The 23,015-nt window shown below is 38.7% G+C and overlaps 1 protein-coding gene across 1 annotated transcript in view; it reads right to left on the reverse strand.

The window, feature by feature from the left end:
- Window positions 1–21,661, reverse strand: part of hdac4 (histone deacetylase 4) — a 120,635-nt gene extending 98,974 nt beyond the window's left edge. The window contains exons 1-2 of the mRNA XM_056243696.1: window positions 21,504–21,661; window positions 7,325–7,569 (exon numbers count right to left, since the gene is read on the reverse strand). Coding sequence (XP_056099671.1) covers window positions 7,325–7,569; window positions 21,504–21,507 — 249 coding nt within the window. The 5' untranslated portion in view covers window positions 21,508–21,661. The remainder of the gene's footprint in view (window positions 1–7,324; window positions 7,570–21,503) is intronic.
- Between the last annotated feature and the right edge of the window lie 1,354 nt (window positions 21,662–23,015).

Consider the following 23,015-nt stretch of genomic DNA (forward strand, 5'->3'; position numbering starts at 1 on the left):
GCTTGGATGTTGAGTGGATACTGGTGATTGGTCAGTTAAATCACATTAACACTAGCAGCACAGGGTGTAATAAAGCACATGTCTTGCCTGTAAGTAAGCAGTAGATGATTTTATCCAAAGAAACTAAAGTCCTCTTTTTGGTTATATAACTCCTTCCTCTCACTTTCCACATCTCTTTCTGCAGTTCCTGGATATCACCAGCGATGAGTCATGGGCGTCTGTCACTTGGCAGAACGAGGCTAGAGGCTATGATGATGACATGTAGAGCGGAGAGCACGTTTCCCAAACCACAGAGACTTCCTCATCAGGCAAAGCTTTTCAATCCATGACATCTACCTCACCCCATCAACATGCACAGGTCTAACCACCACTTCACGTCACATCTGGGCTGTTTAAGGCCAGAAATATACTTTGAGTGTTTGGTCAATGCAATGTACTTTTTTCATGTGATGTACACTACCGTTCAAAAGTTTGGGGTCGGTACGATTTTAAATACTTTTAAAAGAATTCTCTTCTGCTAACCATGGCTGCGCTTATTTGATTAAAAATACAACAAAAATCAGTTATAGTATTAAATATTATTCCAGTGTAAATCAGCTGTTTTCTGTGTGAATATATAGTAAAGTGTAATTTATTCCTGTGATCAAAGCTGAATTTTCAGCATCACCAGTGTCAGTGTCAAATGATCCTTCACAAATCAGTATAATATGAGGATTTGATGCTCAAGAAACATTTATTATTATTATCAATGTTGAAACAGTTGTTGGTCTGTCAGTTGTACAGTTTTTTTGTTTTGTTTTTAGGATTCTTTGATGAATAGGAAGTTCAAAAGACTTTTGTAACATTATAAATGTCTTTACTGTCACTTTCGATCAAATTAATTATTCCTTGATAAATAAAAGTATTGATTTCTTTCCTCCAAAAAATAAAAATAAAATTCTCACTGACCCCAAACTTTTGAACGGTAGTGTATATTCAAACATCTACACAATTTTACAACTTACATTTGCATAAAACAAAAGGCTGCGAATGCACACGGAAACTTATAGTCATGAAGATGTAAATCTAGCCTTTTGACGTAAACATAACTTGGGCGCGCTCGCTTCATTTCTCCTCGGGTCTGCTTTACGTGTTTCGCGGTTGAGCAGCACATATGCGCATGACCTTGCTTAATCGGCGATCGATAAGTTTTATTGAGAAAATTATTATCGTTGATTAATCGTTAGCATCCCTAATGTGTATATATTCCTGCTGTCAAATCTATTAATCGCATAACATAAAAATGTGTGTTTATAAAATATGTGTGTGTGTGTGTATAAATATATATATATATATATATGGTGTGTGTGTAAATATATATACACACACACACATTTAACCAGTTATAGAAAAATAACACGTTAAAATAATTTAACGCACCCATTTATTTGATTGATCTTAAATGTTACTGTTACATATGTAGCAATAAATAATAATGAGTATATAAATTGATTTAATTCATTTTCTTGAATGGATAAATATTACAAATACAGTATATATATATATAAAATAAATAATGTTTTCATATAATGTATATATATTTAAACATATCTCTCTCTCTCTCTCTCTCTCTCTCTATATATATATATATATATATATATATATATATATACACACTCACCGGCCACTTTATTAGGTACACCTGTCCAACTGCTCGTTAACACTTAATTTCTAAGCAGCCAATCACATGGCGGCAACTCAGTGCATTTAGGCATGTAGACATGGTCAAGACAATCTCCTGCAGTTCAAACCGAGCATCAGTATGGGGAAGAAAGTTGATTTGAGTGACTTTGAACGTGGCATGATTGTTGGTGCCAGAAGGGCTGGTCTGAGTATTTCAGAAACTGCTAATCTACTGGGATTTTCACGCACAACCATCTCTAGGGTTTACAGAGAATGGTCCGAAAAAGAAAAAACATCCAGTGAGCGGCAGTTCTGTGGGCGGAAATGCCTTGTTGATGCCAGAGGTCAGAGGAGAATGGCCAGACTGGTTCGAGCTGATAGAAGGGCAACAGTGACTGAAATAACCACTCGTTACAACCGAGGTATGCAGCAAAGCATTTGTGAAGCCACAACACGCACAACCTTGAGGCGGATGGGCTACAACAGCAGAAGACTCCACCGGGTACCACTCATCTCCACTACAAATAGGAAAAAGAGGCTACAATTTGCAAGAGCTCACCAAAATTGAACAGTTGAAGACTGGAAAAATGTTGCCTGGTCTGATGAGTCTCGATTTCTGTTGAGACATTCAGATGTTAGAGTCAGAATTTGGCGTAAACAGAATGAGAACATGGAACCATCATGCCTTGTTACCACTGTGCAGGCTGGTGGTGGTGGTGTAATGGTGTGGGGGATGTTTTCCTGGCACACTTTAGGCCCCTTAGTGCCAATTGGGCATCGTTTAAATGCCACGGCCTACCTGAGCATTGTTTCTGACCATGTCCATCCCTTTATGGCCACCATGTACCCATCCTCTGATGGCTACTTCCACCATGTCACAAAGCTCTAATCATTTCAAATTGGTTTCTTGAACATGACAATGAGTTCACTGTACTAAAATGGCCTCCACAGTCACCAGATCTCAACCCAATAGAGCATCTTTGGGATGTGGTGGAACGGGAGATTCGCATCATGGATGTGCAGCCGACAAATCTGCGGCAACTGTGTGATGCCATCATGTCAATATGGACCAAACTCCCTGAGGAATGCTTCCAGCACCTTGTTGAATCTATGCCACGAAGAATTGAGGCAGTTCTGAAGGCAAAAGGGGGTCCAACCCGTTACTAGCATGGGGTACCTAATAAAGTGGCCGGTGAGTGTATATATAAATTGTTTAATTCAAATAATCTGCAGAAAAATGTATGAATGAATGAATCAGAACTGTTGGTAGTTGTAGCCCTAGATAGAAGCCATTGATTTGACATCTGAAACAAGAATGTACATGTGTCTTAATGCTTTTCTAAAAGACAATCAGCTAACAGCCTCAAGCAGGACTAGCCCATCCAACAATAATGACTAAATAATGAGAATGTGTTTCATAATTAACTCTTTGACTGCACAGGAAACTGAAAAATCTCTTTCAGCATTTCTGCAGTTTGCAGCTAAGTGAGAAACTGCTGAAAAAACCAATCGGTTCTCTTCTCCCTATCATCAGCAAGGTGTCACGGCGAAAGCACGGCATCCATCAAACCCCTACGTTACATTTTGTCCATTTAGCAGTGAGATTAGCTCTGACACTGCCCGCAGCCTGTGAGGCTATTTATAGCACACTCAGGGGCTGCCTCGCTCCCATTGGCCAGAAACCTCTCTGTGGCAACACAGCAAAGCCGGAGGTCTGCTGAGCTCACAGGCTCCCGGTGTTTCCCAAGGACAGAGTTCCCATAGCGATTGCAGTCACCCATTGGCCGTCCTCATTCCCCGCTGCAGTCGGCGGACTCACAATGAACGCTCAGTCTGAAGGCCAATGACAGCAGCGCTGCCTCAGAGAACCACAGACACGACAGACCCGTATGATGCAGACATTTACCAAGTGCTCTGCATCGCACTCTCCAACAAATATTCAATTTCCAAACAAACTTCATTCCGCAGAAAGAAATGGAAAAATCGAAGACAGAAGAGTGGGAAGCCCTAAAGGAAGGGAGGAACGGAGACGAGAACCGCAGCATCGTGAGGAATAGAATGAAAATTCTGTCAATATTTACTCCTCATGTCATTCCAAACCCATGATGTGCTGTTATTTTATCCAGCGTACAGAAAATTAGACATTTTAAGCAATGTTCAAGCACCACTTGTCCATTCATACAATTCACAGTGACCACGACTGTCAAGCTCAAAAAAGCACTATAAATGTATCATAAAAAAAAGTCGTCAATCTGGCTTGAGAGCTTTATTTCTTCTTCTCAATCTATATAATAGCTTTGTATGAGTAACACATCAAAATCTCCCAAAAACGCCACAGCTCTTAATTTAAGTGTTTGTCTGGGATAAGGTCTGTGGTTAACACAAGCTCAAGATATTTTCACATTTTATTCTATGACACAAAATACATTAGAAATACCCTGGGGCTTCCCACATTGAGCGGTTAACGTTTTCATTTTTCTGGATTTCATTTTAATGGTATAATTAAATTTTTAGTAATAAAAAAGCATGTCTAATTCACTCTTTTCCTGCCATTGACGGAATTTTCCGGCTTTCTGTGTCTTCACTGTTATAAGGGGGCGTTATTACGCATTTTCTGAAAGAGAAGAGAATCTCCGGATCAAAACACAGGCAAATAAGGAGCAGAAACAAGCGATAAAAGCATTGCTTATGCACGTCATAGCCTAAAAAAAAAAAAAAAAAAACCTTGATAAAAAAGAATGCATGAAGTTGTTGTTTTTTTAAGCAGAGGCTCTGTTCTTTTTTTAAATATATTGCTTATTTAGATATTCATACAACTAAATATTCTGGAGGCCATCGAATTTTTTTTACAAAATTATCAAAAATGCTGGTGGCGGCTGGCAACTTAAAAAAAAATGCTGGTGGGGAAAGAGTTAAATCATGAAACTTATTGAATTTAAAGAAATATTTTTTTTTTCCCAAATTCCGTTTTTTCTATTTAAATTTTTCCTGATTCCATTTTAATGGTTGAATCTGATTTTAATAATCAAAAAGCATGTCTAATCAATTAAATTAATAACACTTTAAAGGTAGGGTAGGTCGTTTTTGGTCTAAAAAACTTTTTCCCAAATTTGTTTAAACTTTCTATATATATCAATGCATAATTAAAATGTAAGTACTCTGATAAAAAGAGTATAAAAATCGAGTGACTCTAGACCGTTTAATCTGCACTAAACACAGCTCATTATTTCCTTCCGGGACGAAACAAAGGATTGGTTTAGGCGACTGTCACTCTCTCGCAACCATGGCAACACCCCCGCTGCTACATGCGCTGCCCACATGCGCGCACTCGTTTGACTCGAGGAGGGTAAGAGACTAGTAAGAGACACAATTACATGCAAAACACGGCGTATATGTTATGAATCTTACACGAAATTCACCTTCATCACAGTGTAACTGATTGTAATGGGAAAACGTGTATCAATGCAACCTGTTTTTAGCTTTGCTTTATGTTACTAGCTCGTTAACGAATCAAACTCAATATATTTTAAACTTTAACAGTATCGATATGCTAGCTTGATAGTGAGTACTAACAGCCATGTTAGTTGTTTATATTCATAATGATAAAGTTAGGTATTTTATTACATGTGAGTCTGACATGATGTCACTACATGCACTGCTCCTCTCCGCTGAGCGCTGGTAAGCGCGTCCTCCAGCTGTGAGCTGTCGGCATCGCGCGTTCATGTGTTTTGGGGGCGTGGTTTTGGAAGGAGCCCAGAATGGAGGGGGTGGAAGTGAATGGAGATAAGTAGCTGTGTTTATTACAGCCCTGAGAGGACTACAGACACTCGATTTTTATACTCTCTTTTCCAGAGTACTTACATTTTAATTATGCATTGATATATATAGAAAGTTTAAACAAATTTGGCAAAAAGTTTTTTTTTAAAATCCTACCTACAATACCTTTAACTGCAAGTTATTTTAACTCAAAATTTCTGGAAAAATGTAAAGACCGAAAGAGTTGTCAGAACTTGATGGTGGTGGATATTGAAGTCATGCTAGTCTTGTGTAGCCAGACCTTCAGACTGATGGCAGAATCTCAGCTTTCATTGGCCAAGGACCAACAGGACATCTGACTGACATGTAAAGTAACCAATCACAGTCCATTTTATTTAGCATCATGTTTAAGGGCGTGAAAATGTAAAGTCAATGTCCCCACAATAACAGACCGCCATGCATCAAGAACGTTGTGCAAGTTTACTGCAACAATGGTGCTGAAAACTCATACTTTTGAAAATCCAGCATTTAGTTGACACTGATAAGCGCTCTTTGGGTCTCCTTCATGAAACATTCGTAAATATACGAGTAAATATGCGAGTGATTTGCGCGTAAAGAGACCTTCCCGAAAACTCTTCTCCTGATTCACAAATACTTCGTAAACGTCAGATGTGATAGTGAAATGTGTGTGTGTGTGTGTGTGTTAATGAATTCCAATCAGTCGTAAATGGGATGCGCGTGCACGTTCATTCTCAATTACCATAAATCCCGCCCATTAAATCCGACTGACAACTATATATGGGCATCATATTATGACATGAATGCGAATGAAAAAAAAAATTCTCAGATGCAGAAATTGAAGTTTTATTATCAGAAGTTCATTCAAAACGCCACATTTTATTTTCAAGCGTAGGTAGTGGCGTATCGGGTCCTAAAAAAAAGGAAGCTTGGCAGCATATTACAGATGCAGTTAATGGAGTTTCATCTGTTAATCGAACTTTCCCAGAAGTGAGAAGAAAATGGTTCGACATTAAGCTTGAGAGCAAAAAACGAATTAGTTCACTTCGAAAAAAATCACCATCGCAGATGCTATTACTGGCTCTCATAATAAGAAAAAACGTATGTAATTACTATATATAATATTTTTTTCAAAATGCTGTGCAAATATGTACCCGATTAAGGTGAATTAAAACGCAGCCTTATTAATGAGCAAAACGTCCGGGTGTTAAGCGCACTATTTACGCGTGGCTGGGAGCAGGTGTAGATTTCTTGTGTACCAACTAACATTTGGAAAATACGAACATTTTAATGAATCCGAAAATTTACGCCAGAACCACTTTACACACGATTTACACAAAAATTCGTTCTGCTCATGTTTCATGAATGAGACCCATTGTCCCAATTGTAAACATGACGGATTTCATCTTCCATAAGGAGATTGGCGTCACAGCGGCTTTGTTTCTAGGCGGACCATTAAAGAACACGACACGCATGTCTCCTGGAAATCCTGATAAATTCAACCAATCAGACGACGACTTCGAAACATGTTTCCCATTGTGTGTGCCTTATGCATCAGATGTTTTGAGGCTGAGACTAAAGACATGCGACCGTGGTGTAATTCGTTTATAGACTAAGCTTAGCTTTTTACTTCTGGCTATTGTATTTATGCTTGAAAATTGTGTTCATTTGTGAAGATTATCTTGAATAAAATGCGTAAGACTCATAAACTTTTGTTGGTTGCAGAGCTTATTTTCTGCACCCTTCCAAAAGCCAATGGAAAAATACTATTGGCATTTGTGGAGAGATCCAGGGTGATGCTAACTTCCAGGGTGGCCTACAAAAATACCTCAGCCCTGCAGCACTGTTTACCGCCCACCCCGGGTCAGAAGCGCTCCGCTCGCCTCACCTTCACATGCTCCTGCAGTTGCGCTTCATGTTGGCGCGAGAGCTGCTCGTGCTGCCGCTGAAACTCTGCGATCAGGAGCTGCCTCTGGATCTGCTGTTTCTGCTTGAGGGCCAGAAGCTCCTGCTGAAGCTGATGCTCACGCTGGGCCGGGTCCGTCGGCGCCAGGGCGAACTGGTGATCTACACGCAGGTCCATGGGGATGGCAGAAGGCGGCACTTGCAGTGGCAGCGCCACACTCACATCAACTGCGGAAAGTGAGAAAACAGACAATACATGAGAAAAACAACAAACTCAACAGGACATGAAGCTTTTAAAACTGATTTAAACTTTCAGGCAAGCCAACATTTTAAGTTTGTTGGTGCTGCAAAAATGAGTCTTCAGAAATCATCATCCTATTGATGTCCCAACAGCGTACACATTAACAAACAATATTTACATATTGTCCATTTAGTGTTCGCCAGCTCAAGCGAGTACTCCGAGGTTATCACCACAGAGGTCATTTACGTATTGTCCTGCAGGAAACACTGATGTGTAGAAAGATTATACATTTTACCACCATACGCATTCCCAACATTCCAGAAATTCCCAACATTCCCAAAACAAACGAAAAATTCAACAATTCAAATAATGAAGTAAAATGCAACTCATTATAGTAATTATATAACTAAATTTGTCATTAATAAAAAACAAGTAAAAACTAAATAAAAATGAATTATAACAATTTAAATAAATGTGTTATTTAATCAAAATAAAACAAACTAAAATATAAACATTCATTATAAATATACAAATAAAATTATTAATGATTGCATTTTTTTTTCATTTTCAAATTAATCCATTATACACACACACAATGTATTCATACACTATGAATATTATTGGCTCAAATTGTTTTTTTTTGTTTTTTTTGTGTGCCAAAAAAAAAAAGTGCCAGGTAAATAAATACATATAAATATTCATAATTAATTTTAATTTAAGTTCTTCATAAATATACAATTAAAATAAACACACACACACAATGTATTCATACACTATGAATATTATTGGCTCAAATTGTTTTTTTAGTTATTTTGTGTGCCAAAAAAAAGTGCCAGGTAAATAAATACATATAAATATTCATAATTAATTTTAATTTAAGTTCTTCATACACACACACACACACACACACACACACACACACACACACACACACACACACACACACACACACACACACACACACACACACACACACACACACACACACACACACACACACACACACACACACACACACACACACACACACACACACAATGTATTCATACACTATGAATATTATTGGCTCAATTTTTTTTTTTTTTTTTTGTGTGCCAAAAAAAGTGCCAGGTAAATAAATACATAAATATTCGTAATTAATTTTAATTTAAGTTCTTCATAAATATACAATTAAAATAAACACACACACACAATGTATTCATACACTATGAATATTATTGGCTCAAATTGTTTTTTTAGTTATTTTGTGTGCCAAAAAAAAGTGCCAGGTAAATAAATACATATAAATATTCATAATTAATTTTAATTTAAGTTCTTCATAAATATACAATTAAAATAAACACACACACACACACAATGTATTCATACACTATGAATATTATTGGCTCAAATTGTTTTTTTTGTGTGTCTTTTTTGTTGTCATTATGAATAAAAGTGCCAGGTAAATAAATACATATAAAATAAATATTCATAATTAATTTTAATTTAAGTTCTTCATACCCAATTAAAATAATGGGGTAACACTTAATTTTGATGGTCCCTTTTGAACATTCTGTTGACTGTAAGTAACTTTGCAACTACATGTCAACTAACTCTAACCCTACCAGGTTACTGATACTCTACTAACACTCTAATGAGAGGTAGTAGTGATGTAGGTGCAACGTTACTTGCTCAACAGAATGTGTTAAAGGGACCATCAAAATAAACTGAAACCAAATAATGAAATTGAAATTGATATCAGGTGATCACTGAGCTATGATAGTAATGATAGTAAGAAGCAATTGTCCAATCAAAAAGCATCTTAAATATCCCTAAAAATGTGCGCACAGAGTACAGCAGGATCGCACCAGACATCAGAATAAACAGAGCAAAGAAACATCATGTTCCTGAGACAGATCTTGGTTAGATCTTCACTACTAGCGAACATGAACAGCGTCACTGGAATCAGGAAGCGGCATCTTCTTCAATCAATAACAGATAAATCTGAAGAAAACTGAGGAACTGAGCAATTACATTCCGCAGTGAGGATGCTTGTGTTGATAAGTTAAGTGGCTTTACGACCGAGAGTGTATGCGAGCCCCAAAAGGTTTGTGGCTTAAATGAGCAATGAAATTCAACACAAGAATAAGTAGGACATCATTAAAAGACATTTTATGTTCGTTCCTTTTTAACATTGTGTAATTAGAATAAACAGAGAACGGAGGCAAATTTAGCTTATTCAAGCATTACTGCAAGTCTAGGAACCCCTGAATATCATCAACACATCACCATAAACTAGAACTTTTACCATTATTAGGACTGCTTTACATTTATATGATATAATACTGTCTCTTTTGCCAGGCTAAAACTAGGCTAAGGTGAACAAAGCAGACAAGTGGTCTGCAATAAATAGCCTCTGATAGCATATTACGTCCATACTGCTGGCATGGGACCTCTTCATTTTTGCATTGAATAGGAGAGGTTTTAGGGGGAACACTGACCACATTCATGCTTTAGGTGTCAGCTCCACTCATGTGACGTCACGATGCCCCGAATGCCACAAGTTCAAGGATGCTCCTCTGACCCCTTAGCAGGCGAAACAAAAGCCCTCAGCGGAAGCCCTGAGGCCACACAAAGGCCAGCGTCAAAGGCTATTTGATGTCATGGAATAAAAACTGCCCTGACTAAATCATTTAATAAAAAAAATCATATTTATGACGCAAATCCTTGGTCACAAAGATGCCCTTTGATGCCCTACCCCCCTGGAATTGACACTATGCTCTTTGGCAGCCCATGCACGCTAAGCTGGACAGGAAGCCGTCAACTAGTGAACTACTTCCTCCACGTTTACTTTGCATAAATAAATGGCGATAAGAGCGTTGTTTATCCGTGCCTATGCCGTCAGGAGACATATTTGCATTCGCCGCCCAGTCCAAACAAAGCCCAGTGGCCAAACAAACACAAACAACTATTAGCAGTAATTAAAATGCCAAAGAAAACAAAAGTGCACTAGCAAACAGAAACTCTAATTGAATTAATAAACACTGTTTTATTGTCTTTTATTCAAAACAGACTAATTTTGGTCTGCTAAAAATAGAAGAGATTAGAAGAGAGCTCAGATGGAAAAAAAACATTGGCTAAACCCCACATTATGCGGCTCCCTTTCAATTTATGAGAATGAATTTGAATTGCAATGGCCAAAACTCACAGGAAGTTGAATTGGAATGTCAAGAAAGAGGAATATATTGAATCTATCTACAGTTTCTATCCATCCATCCATCCATCAGTCTATATCTATCCATCCACCCATCAATCTGTCCATCCATCCATCGGTCTATCTATCTGTTGGTCCATCCATCCATCCATCCATCCATCCATCCATCATACCAACCTTGAAACTTCAAGTCTTTTTAAACTTTAAAACTTTTCAAGCCAACATTGAACATTTAAGTTGTCTTTTCTAGCTATAAAAAAGTTATTTGAATATCTTTGAATTTCAGTTCATTTTATTTCCTTGCATTCAAATTCAGTCCAATCCAGGGATTTAAAAAATCTGAATGGCACACAACTGAACTGAGAACTGTAAAACACACTCCATGGCATCTGAATCTCACCAGAGAGAGTGCTGAGGTGGGATGAGCCTTCCCTGCGAGTAAACCCCAGATGCAGCGCTACAGTTTGTTTACTAGTGTAATTATTTCGTACAGGGAGGATTAGGTAACATTTGCATTAGGAGTTTGCCGACAGGCCGGGGTAATCCCAGTCTTTGCGGCGCTCTCTGAGGATTGACTCTTGGCATGTACGCTTAGAGAGACTGTACGGACATTAATAACAGCCAGGGCACTGCATGTTACAGTTAGGAGGCACACTGGGAACAGAGGGGATATGCATTTCTACCCAATTAGAATGATGCAATATAAGTGTAAAGAGAAATAATCACCCCTGCAGCACTAGTTCTGAAAAAGGGGATTTGCTGACACGCACAGCACTGGCTGAACATACACGCGGATACACACCCACACGCTCTCTCACCGCTCTACAGCATGAACTGATGGAGATTGATTCACCAAGGCCATGAATGCGGCGGTCAACTATTACACCATGTACCTTGTGAGGAGTGATGCATCCTGGGACAAGGAGCACTCTGCACTGCTATCCATCACATTAAAGTCAGGAAATGGGTGCAGGTGCAACTCTACTGAGAGTAAGTTCAGGCATCTCTACTACACCCACGGTCCTGCCTAAAACAATAGCATCCGCATCTACAATGCTCACTAAAACAAGACAGAACTTATGGGCAGGCACTCACACACACACTCACTCACACGAGTAGAAAGCAGCAGAAATTCAAAAAAGGTCCAAAAACAGCCACACAGAGCAGAATGCAGGGGTCTTGAACTTGGCAGCTTCTACAAAAAAACAATGCTCATGGTGGGATGCTCAGCAATGCCACCAAAAATATCAAAACTAAAATTCTAATAAAAAATTCAAATATAAGAATAAATCTATAAATATGTTGTATGTATGTTTTATATATATATATATAAATTAAAGTTATAAAATAAAAATTAACTTTTTTTTGTTGTTGCTAATTCCAGGTAGTTTTCAGGTACTGAAATGTACTAAAGTAAGCAAATGTAAAATAACACTGCATATTCTTAACTGTATAAATCATTAAATTAATCCTTATTAAAGTTACTAAAGTGATTCAGTCAAGAGCAGTGTGATTTTTTGTCCTTTGTTTGATTAACATTAAAAACACAAGACAGCAGCGGGAATATTAGGCTGCTGTCACTTTAAGAGAAAATGCACAGATCTAATATACTGATGTAATAGTACTTACAAGTATAGAAGTACTTCGCATTAAAGACACCTACATTATATTCAATTCAGTTTGATTTGGGACAAAATAACGCATCTTGTGAGAACTACGTCCAACACTAAACCAAAACTTTTTGATATCAACAACGTTTGAGTAACTCAAATCTCATCATTTTCCATTCTTTTCCCCCAAACAGCACACACAGGCCTTTTCCTGAGAAGCCCAGTACGGCTCCGGCCCTTGGCCCAATGCCGCCTCCTGCAGAACAGTGTCCCTGTCTGAACCCCTGACCCTCTGCTGGGATGCCGAGGATAATGAGGTGTTAGGGAAACATCAGAACTGCGTGCTGATTACGTCAGAGGAGCCCCGGTTACCGCAGGCCGAATAGAGGGGCGTTTGTTCTGTACCATGGAGAGACAGGCCACACTGACGATCACAGACCAGTGTCCAGAGCACGCTGTAAAATCTGGAGTGACTAAATTCAGAATGAGGACAGAAAAAGAGGTGGCTAATACAGTACACTATTTATTTGAAAATGCACATATATAAATGAACAAAAAAATGCTAAATAAATAGCTTACGTGACAGAATTCCAATTAAATTCTAGAAACTGAAATATCTTAATTGCATTATGGCAACCTGGTTTATATGACATACATAATTGGAAAATGAACAAATTTCGAGATTAAGTCAGAATTTCCATGTGCATGTAAACAGTCATTGAGAGAAAAGAGAAAAAGACGGATACTTATAATGAAGAATTTACTCATTCCAAACAGAAGCCACTATAAATAGCCCATGGTAAGCTGTCTTGTCCATAAACATTGACTACAAATGGCATGAGTCACTTGTTTTTCAGTTCCCCTGGGCCTTCGCAGGAACAGCACAGGAGCACTCATCAATATGTCTCTGTGTTGGCAGGTTACTGTTGCACCAAAGCTGATCAATGAAATCATGTGAGTGAATGTCCATTCATACAGTGCATGACATGTAATGCCAATTTCACATGCTTTGAGCTGTTAGCCTGACTCCAGCATGCTGCACGGATGACATATTTGTACAGGCCAAAACCTATAAAACCCCATGAGTTAGCATTTCAGCACTTCCGGATCCATCGCCCCGAAGTCAATCCAATTTTCATGTTTTGTTATGCGACATTAAACACACCAGTAATACCCCTCTAATGATTTTTTTAAAGCTGTTACGCGTCTTGAAAAAGGCGGTTGCTAACAAGTTGCTAAATGGGACTAAAAAGAAGCTGTCATTAAACTTCATCACGCTGAACAGAAAACTCATCTACGCACTAGTGCGCTTAGTGTATCGTAAACTTTTGTTGACCACAGAGCTTATTTTTTTTGTGATAATTCAAAAGCCTATGGAAAATCCAATTAGGTTTTTGTCGAGGGAACCAGCGTGATGCTAACTTCCGGGTTGGCCTACAAAAATACGTTATCACTGCACCACTCTATATGCTTACAGACCAGCAGTTACTACAGTACATCTCTTTCCACCAACATGGCTCCGGTGCAGGTTCTCTGCCTTTGTCCATTCTCGAACACGCATTTCCACTGCAGAAAAGGGGGTTCCGGGCCAGAAAGTTTGGTTCAGCTCCAGCCCTAAAAACTAGCTGGTCTCGAACAGAGCTGGAGAAATGCTGTCGCTGTCTTTGGCAGTCTCGTTGAGTAACGTAATAACGTTGCACTACATTGCTCTTTATATCTAAATATGTAAAACTGTGCGTGAGAGAGAGCGAGTGATTCAACGGTTACAGTTTCAACATATCTCTAAAAAGGACAGATGACAGTACCGGTAGTTATGCTATTATGCTAAAATCACTCCCGGTACTGTGAACAGCAAAACAGAAGAGCCGCACTGCCTGCACAAACACCGGGATGCGCACGGTTTGATTTCAGGCTGTTTATAGTCAGGTAAACAACACGTAGCAGCGTTACTCCACCGGCTCCAGTTCACCCGGCCGAGAACAGGCTCTGGCTCAGAGAACCCAAACTGTTCTGGTGGAAAAGAGCTATGCCTTTTAAAGCACCAAAGCTAAAATATTGAAGTTTTTAAAAAAAGGTAATAAAATCATTAATTGACTTGTCATCTGTTGGATGACTAATCGACCAACCTTACCAAATGTCTTTGGGACATTTTTATTTCATTTGATCATTTGGGACATTTATTTGACACGAACATGTTTTGTGAGATTCACATCGAGACAGAGAGAGAAAGAAAGAGGGAGAGGGATGAGAAGGAGAGAGATGGGGTCTTTCAGTTTTCCATCCCCACTCCTCCACCCTCCAGTCTTTAAATAAGCGAGACATGAAGTCGCTTATGAGGTCGTGATGACATCAGTGGGGTTGCCGTGGTATCGTCGCGTGTGTTTACCAGCCGGGTGGCTCTAACGACTCCTGAACGCAGCGGCCCCTGAACATCAGCTTGGCTGCACAGGCTAAAAGCCAAACGCCGGCAGCAAGAGAAGCGTTCTTAAAAAGGCTCTAAACAGCCGCTTAAGTAAAAGGCCAACACGCTCAGCTCTTCCATATAGCCGTCCGCACTTGGCACCAGCCCCGCATCTGGCTTTGAACAGCGGAGAGAAAGTGAATTGCAAGTGTGTGCGTGTATAAAATCATAATTCAACCAACAGGATACAGCTCCCATTAAGCTTCACTGCAACATGTTTATTCTTCATAAGACTAGAACAGTCTACAGCACTACCGAAATCAATCGATGCTCTTATCTTCCCCCGGCTCATGCTATCATCTACAGGACAATTATCTCCTCATCCAGTCAACTACTGGAAGATGACAACAAAAAAATAAACCCTAAATGTTTCTGAACCCAAGCCCTGAGTGCTATCTAAATGCCCTGCTAACTTGTCCACCTGGACAGATGAGGCAGTAAAATTGCACTTCACTGGAAGCCTTGAAATTTATTCCATTAATTCAAGTACAGCGAAAATCACTGGTCACTGGCACCCACGCTTTACTCAGAGGCTTGGGATGAATGCACAATTACAGCCTCTCATGCCGGGAGTGCACTGTAATCACAGCATAAAGAGATGTGCATGAAGAACCGGCCGCTATCATTGAGGAGTGTCCGCCGAATCTCGCCGCAATGATGGCATCACCAATCCAGCCATCAGCGAGCCAAAACAAACAGAAAGAAAGTGGATATAGACACGCAATCCTTCGTAGCGTGCTTATTTCTGAGAGCGGGTGCCCAAAATGCTGATCAGAAATGACATGTTTACAGTAAACAGAGGATAATGTATAGCTGCCATCGCCAATTATCCCCGTTAATGAACCACAGTGTCCATTCTCTCAACCCAAACATGCTAACACATGCCATTATAATATATCACCCAAATGAGTCCTGACCCTTCAGTCACCCTCATTAAGGGGAGGTCAAGGGGACAACGCTTCCCAGATATTGACGGAATTTTCTGGCTTTCCGCGTTTTCACTGTTATACGGTAGGGGGCGCTATTAGGCATCTTCTGAAAGAGTAGAGAATCTACGTATCAAAACACAGGAAAAAAGGAGCAGAAACAAGCGATAAAAAAGCGATTTTCTCAGCTTTATGTTCCAAAAGTTCTTTTTTTTAAATGAAATGTACCCACATTTAAGTGGTGATTCAAAGTTTCCCTTTAAAAACAGAGGTTCTGTTCTTTCTTTTGATATATTGCATGTTCAGATATCCATACAACAAAATATTCAAGAGGCCATGAAATTGTGGAAATGATAAAAAATGCTGGCTGGCAACTTAAAGAAAAAAACGCTGTCGGGGAAAGAGTTAAATGAGAATTAAACTATAATTAAATCAGGAACTATTTTCATACTAGGGCTGGGTGATATCACAATATATTATTCAAAATGTACTCAAGATTTTTTGCAATCCTTTCATCACAGCAGATGTTTTAATAACATATCTGATGCACACCTCAACAAAAACAGTTTGTACGTTGAAGCTTACATTTCTACAAACAGTGCACCAATATATTTGTTGTAACTTATATTTCATATAAATTATATATTTATCCATTTTTAAATACAGTAAGTATTATTGTGTTGGTGTACATAAATAATAGTTTAAGCCTTTTTGCATTTGGCTATTTGGTCAAAAATGTTGTTCTGATGATTCAAAAAACAACCTTCTATGTCATTTTAGAGCAATTATATCAAAATACGTTAAATATAATCAAAAGATTAAAGAAAATGATCAAAACTTCTGATAACTAAAGTTCTGATTAGGTTGTTGGGAGATGACAAAACGGATCAGCTATATCAGGAAAATAAAGAGCCCTTCATAAGAAATACAGACATGAGTTTGTAACAGATCTCTCTCTCTCTCTCTCTCTCTCTCTCTCTCTCTCTCTCTCTCTCACTGTGAGACAAGGCCTCTCGCCCTCATCCAGTCTCCACCTCCAGGCATTTCCCTCCAATGGAGGGAGCAACCAGCAGCTGGAGCTATTTATATCCTCAGGTCCCCTAGCAGAGAAGCAGTTTGACTCAGCACGACCGGATTAGGATTAACTTGTGCTTCAAATCTATGATATTGATATTATGAATGTCCTGCTCAGGTCAGGTCGATGTAGGTAAAATTACTTATCTTAACATCGTTCATTGCTTTGTTGATATTCATTATCTTGATATTCCTATATTCATTCTGAAATTGATTTTTTTTGTTCTACATCATCATTTCAACCTAACAAACACTGTAGCCAATTACAGTAGATTCATGATGTTTAAGGCAAGAAGTAAGATACAGTGAAAATCTGCACCATTATTTAAAAAAGTAAAAAAGATACATAAAAAAAAAGTACCTATCCATATCGTGTTAAAACATTTTAATACATACAAAAAATATATATTTTTGAGTCATGACACAGTTAAATTGCTGAATCAAAAACTAATCAGATCAAAAAATACAAATAACCCAGCCCTTAAACGACATAAAACAAAACAAAAACTGTTATTGGTTGATTTCATGTTGATTAGATAGTATATTCCTGTCTAACTGGGCAGTTCTTGGGCTGAATAAACAGCAAACCGATGTTATACCTTATAGCGATAATCAGAAGTTTGTCTGTGGGACTAATGGAACGGTATAGACCTCTCAGCAGATGGTTTGAATGAAAGCTTTCCCTCTTTAAAACTTGAGAAAACTCGAACTAAAAAGAGACGGACATACTGAAGGTGAATGAAAACAGTGCTGCATGCTGGGCTGCTCTGTGAAGCCACCGGCCGACTGTCACATGTGCTTTTAATAGGGAGAGGAGGGGTGAGCAATGCCCATTCAAATGTGAATGGCACTAGGCGCGTTTCCATTACAGATTTGCGCAAAACTTTTGCGATTTTTTCTAAATGTCGATAAAAAACTATTGCGAAATGACGGCGTTTCCATTAACTGATGTTATGCGACTTTTTCCCCTCTCGCGATAAGTAATTTAAACATCAACGGGTAGGTTTATAGCCTATATCCCTATATCACAGCCACCGCACCACCACACTAGACATTATTATTAATGGAAGGAGACGTGGTGTGTTATCCAAGCATTAATGGCAGGGAAAGACCCGTATACTGCGAACGGCATAAGGAGTTTCTGGGTGTTTCTCCCTCATTTCTGCTCCGAGGTCTGATTGTGGCATTTCTTTGAGGTTTAGAATCCAGTATTCCTGTAGCCTATTGTTTCTTTTATGAATTTAATATCTGTCCAAACGGTCAGTGTACATTTGTGTCCATTCGTTTTTCCTTATTTAACCCGTATTGCAAAACGAAAAATGAACGGTGGTTGTTTTTTTTTAAATGCAAAGTTGAACACCAATTTTTTTTTTTTAATTTAAACTGTACACAAATGCTGCGGAAAAAAAAAATCGACTAAATTTCAGATGTTTGTTTATGACTTTTTGCCCCTTTACTAAACATTTAAAATATTCCCAACTTAATACAATTTTTTTTTAGATTTTAATGGTTTTCTAAGGCCAAATTAGAACCTGAAAATTATATTTTTCCCGCAGTGCTGAATGAGAAGAGCCATATTTAGGCCTATGTCTCTGGAACCACAGCCTACAGAAAGGTGATTTAGGAGTTATAGGCTAATGATAATAAATGTGTCTGAAAGAATAACGAGGCATTTTAATTTTATTAATAAACTTGTTTTCTAAATTAGTGTCGGCTAAAAACATTTCCATCTCCGCTGAGGCGCGCCGCGCGAATGCACCTTTAGAGAGAAATGCACCTTTCATACGGATTACATAATCAGAAGGTATTAGCTTTCGATTCGAATTTGTTCGTTTTAAAGTGGACATTTCAAGCTTTAGCTTTTTTCACGGAGATCATGAAAGCGCGCATGATTGTTTTATTTTATTTTACAAAAGCACAACGTTTTCTTGTTATTTTGAGTTTACACAAATAAAAGCATAGTTGCGAATAATGTATTATTATTTTCTGTATGACCAGAAATTATAGAGTATTTTAAGTTGTTTTCACTGTTGATAGGAAAACGCAAGTGTTCGCGCCCGCGTCTCCCTGCCTGCAGCGCGCGCTCCACACTCTGCACAAACACTTGGATATGCGTCAAAATCTTGTGTTTCTTTGTGATAATCTTAGCCCTGTATTATTATTGTCTAACCATTATGAATGACATTTGACGAATTGCTTTGTTCCTTTTTTTGGATAAAAGCATCTTCTAAATATGTAGCCTAATAAATGTTATAATAATGATGATAATTATTAGCCCATTATTATTTGCGTATACCACGGACGGACCCCAAACACACCGCGTCTTCTAAGTCAGGTGACTGTAAATGCGCAAAAACTGTTTCCATTGCAGTTTTGCGAAATATTCCTTTTTCGAATTGCCTGAAAAACCTCCTCATGCGAGCGTAAAAACTTTTTTGCGATAAATGGGAGTTTTTGCGAAATTGACGTGTTTCCATTGAGCGTAATTTCAATTCGCAATTTCAATTTGCGCAATTTGAAGGGTAATGGAAACGCGGCTACTGAGGTAGGACACTGCAGGCTCCTGGATGACTAAGAGAGAGAGCGAGAGAGAGTGTGTGTGTGTGTGTGTGTGTGTGTGTGTGTGTGTGTTTGTTTTTGTGATATATGAGGACACAAATGTGTATAATGACATGCATATTACACTGGTATTACAACTTACACGTGATATATGAGGACATTGCATGAGTCCTCATATTTCAAATAGCTTAAAAAACATAAAAAACAATGTTTTTTTTTAAATGTAAAAATGCAGCATGTCTCCTGTGATGGGTAGGTTTAGGGATAGGGGCAGTGTAGGGGGATAGAATATACAGTTTGTCCAGTATAAAAATCATTACGCCTATGGAATGTCCTCATATATCACAAAAACAAAGCTGTGTGTGTGTGTGTGTGTGTGTGTGTGTGTGTGTGTGTGTGTGTGTGTGAGGGGCTGTGCACACACTGGCCAACACATTCATGACTACCCCTCTTCAATGACACAAAGATACTGAAACACCAAAATCATCTCTAAAAATCCCTCACTTATATATATACACTATATATAAGTCGCTGTTAGGATTTAACTAGGCACATGCTTAAAAGTCTATGATTGGTTCATTATTGCAGTGATTATTGTGTTTCTATCATGTTATATGTTTGGCAACAGTTCTTCTAACCCTAATTGATGGAGTGTGTAGCTTTTCTTTTCTTAAACAACCATGTAGGAAAACACATCATGGCCATATTCCAGGATGACAATGTCAAGATTCATCAGGCTCAAATAGTGAACGAATAGTTGGGAGGAGCATGAAGAATCATTTTCACACATGAACCGGCTCCTCTGAGTCCAGAGCTTAAATTCATTGAAAGTGTTTGGGATGTGCTGGAGGAGACTTTACAGAGAGCTGGACTCTTGCATTGTCAATACAAGATCTTCACCAAAAAAATTTATGCATCTCCTGATGGAATAACATCACAACATTTATTTCCATCAAGAGGTGCATACATTTGTTTTGGTAAAGTTTTAGTAATTTTGTTTTGTGCTTTTGCCATTTTTATTAGTACTTTCTATATAGCTTTAATTTTTAACGTTTTTTTAAGTTTTAGTAGTACTTAAACTTGGTATGTAACGGAAATAAATAAATTAAAGTTGAAGTTTTCCATCAAATACTTATTTTTTATTTTAATTTCAGCTTTATTTTTTTCAAATATCGATGAATGATTTTTAATAGTATTAGTTAACAATAACAAGAGAGATACTGTAGTTGTAAATTCAACAGTTATGTTATTATGTTAAATAAGCATGTGGTTATGCCTATTGGATAATCCAGTGAATTAAATACTTACAAATGAAATACTTATGAAAATAAGATCACGAACAACCACGTTATATTTATTATATTCAATTAATAACATAAAACATAGCTAGTTTTGGCTGTTAATTCTGATTGGATGAACCATTTTTCAAAGCCATTGTAAAATAACCAATAAACGTGCACATGTGACCTCATCAGTTGAATTCTATATGAATGCGGCAAGTTGCGATGTTACTTGGCAACCGTAAACAACAAAACTGCACTTTGCAGTGCCAAACACCTCGTAATAACAAGTTCCTTGTCTTGACTCGTTCGGGACACGTCCCGCTTTGCATTTGCATTAATCCATGTTTCTGTACCGCTCTCAGGTGTAAACAACGTAACGCAGTCCTGCCCACTGAGTAGACGCATCTACCACGGTATAAACGGTACAGCAGGATCTCTACCGGCTGACACGTCCAACATCACGCCGCCCAGCCCTACTTTCCATCCTCACCAGACAGATTGTCCAGGACAGAGACCCTGCGCCACAAGCACAGCCAAGCGGAACACCTCTCTCTCTCTCTCTCTCTCTCTCTCTCTCTCTCTCACACACACACACACATACTCGGAACAAAACAGTGACAATAAAGTGCATTGAAAAGCTCTCATCACTCACCACTCAACAGAGAGCGTTCCAAGGATGCAGCGCGCGTGTACACACACCCACACAAGAGTGTTAGCGTATCTCAGCACCATGCAATAAAGCCATAGTCTTCACACACCCGTCCACCCACTCAACCTCCCTCACTCAGAACACCCTGTACAGAAATGGCACTTACCCATCAGCCCCTCAAGTCCAGAGCAGGGAGACGGCAGACAGTGAGCCGGAGGGGTTACGATGTGCTCGATGCCTCTAACAGCGCTGACTGTGGCTCTCTCTCGGTCTTTCACATTCCCCGTCTCACTCTCACTGACTCTCTTCCCTCCGGCTGTGTCTGTATCTCACTCCGTCACCCTTGCCCCTCCCCTCTCTCTCTCTCTCTCTCTCTCTCTCTCTCTCTCTCCCGCCCTTCCTCTCAGCTGGTGACATCACAGAGCCGTTGCAGGCATGCTGAGTGTTTATGTGCACTGCTGTAGTTTCCTGGAACACGGGGCAGATTCACAGAAGCTCCAAGACTCTCTCTCTCTCTTGCTCTCTCCCTTGCTCTCTCCCTCTCATTAGCACACCACTCCGATGTTTACATAGAGCGTAACGGTGACCACCCACTTTTTCAGTGGCTTTAGTTTGGGAAGAATGTTTCCTCATTCATTTTCTCCAAACGATTCTGCAATAAAGAGCTCGAAACCAAACCAGCAAGCTCTTACGTAAATGACAACAATCATTAGGTTCAAACGAAAAAAGGTGTTTGAACATCTGGGAAAAAACAGAAGCGTTTAATATGAACCATTCAATCCATAAAGCACTGTGGATAAGGTACAGTAAGTGAAATAATCAGAACTAAATGGTACGATATGTGAAAATGTTGACTAAGTTGAAAAAGTCAAATATAAGTTTGAGTTTTCAGAATATAGCTTAAAGGGATAGTTCATCCAAAAATGAAAATTACCCCATGATTTACTTCAAGCCATCCTAGGTGTCTTTCTTTCAGACAAATACAATCGGAGTTATATTAAAACCTGTCCTGGCTCTTCCAAGCTTTACAACCCTTTTGTGCGATTAATCGCGATTAGATTTTTAAATCTATTGACAGTCCTAATAAATACATTTCTAGTCTAGTTCTTCAATAAGGATTTGGCATTTAAAGACAGTAAAAAAATTACCAGTAAATGAAAAAAAAGAAAATAAGTGCGATTTTTTCTGTATAAAGCTCATAGATCACTTATAATTTTCCACAGCTCATGTTGTCTGGAGTTTTATGTCAACTGAAGTTTCTTGAAAATATATTTTTGCAGTGTTTTGTCAGTAGAACAATCCAAAAACACATTAAATAACAGTGCAACCCACTGAAGAGATGCACGTCTATCCCTCATAGCCTTTCATTCCCATTAAAAATCAAAGATGGCGCTGCAGTGAATAAGGTCTATAGGACCACTGAAAAAAAAAAATCTCTCAACATCTTAAAGTAATCTCAGAGGTTTGAAATAACACAAGGTGTCAAGTTTCATTTTTGAGCTGACTAGGAATAGGGAAAAAAAACAACATGTGAGGACATCTCATCTGACTATATATTTAACATTCCCATTCCCCGCTGGCTTTATGCAGAGCTCATTTACAGTTCCTCTTGAGTTTTATTGATTGATCGATTGACTCAGGAATATCTTGACGATCATGAGCTCAGACCCTGTGTACG

This window comes from Rhinichthys klamathensis, unplaced genomic scaffold (genome assembly GCF_029890125.1).
Source record: "Rhinichthys klamathensis goyatoka isolate OS25496 unplaced genomic scaffold, OSU_Roscu_1.1 h1tg000827l_1, whole genome shotgun sequence".
Lineage (NCBI taxonomy): Eukaryota > Metazoa > Chordata > Actinopteri > Cypriniformes > Leuciscidae > Rhinichthys > Rhinichthys klamathensis.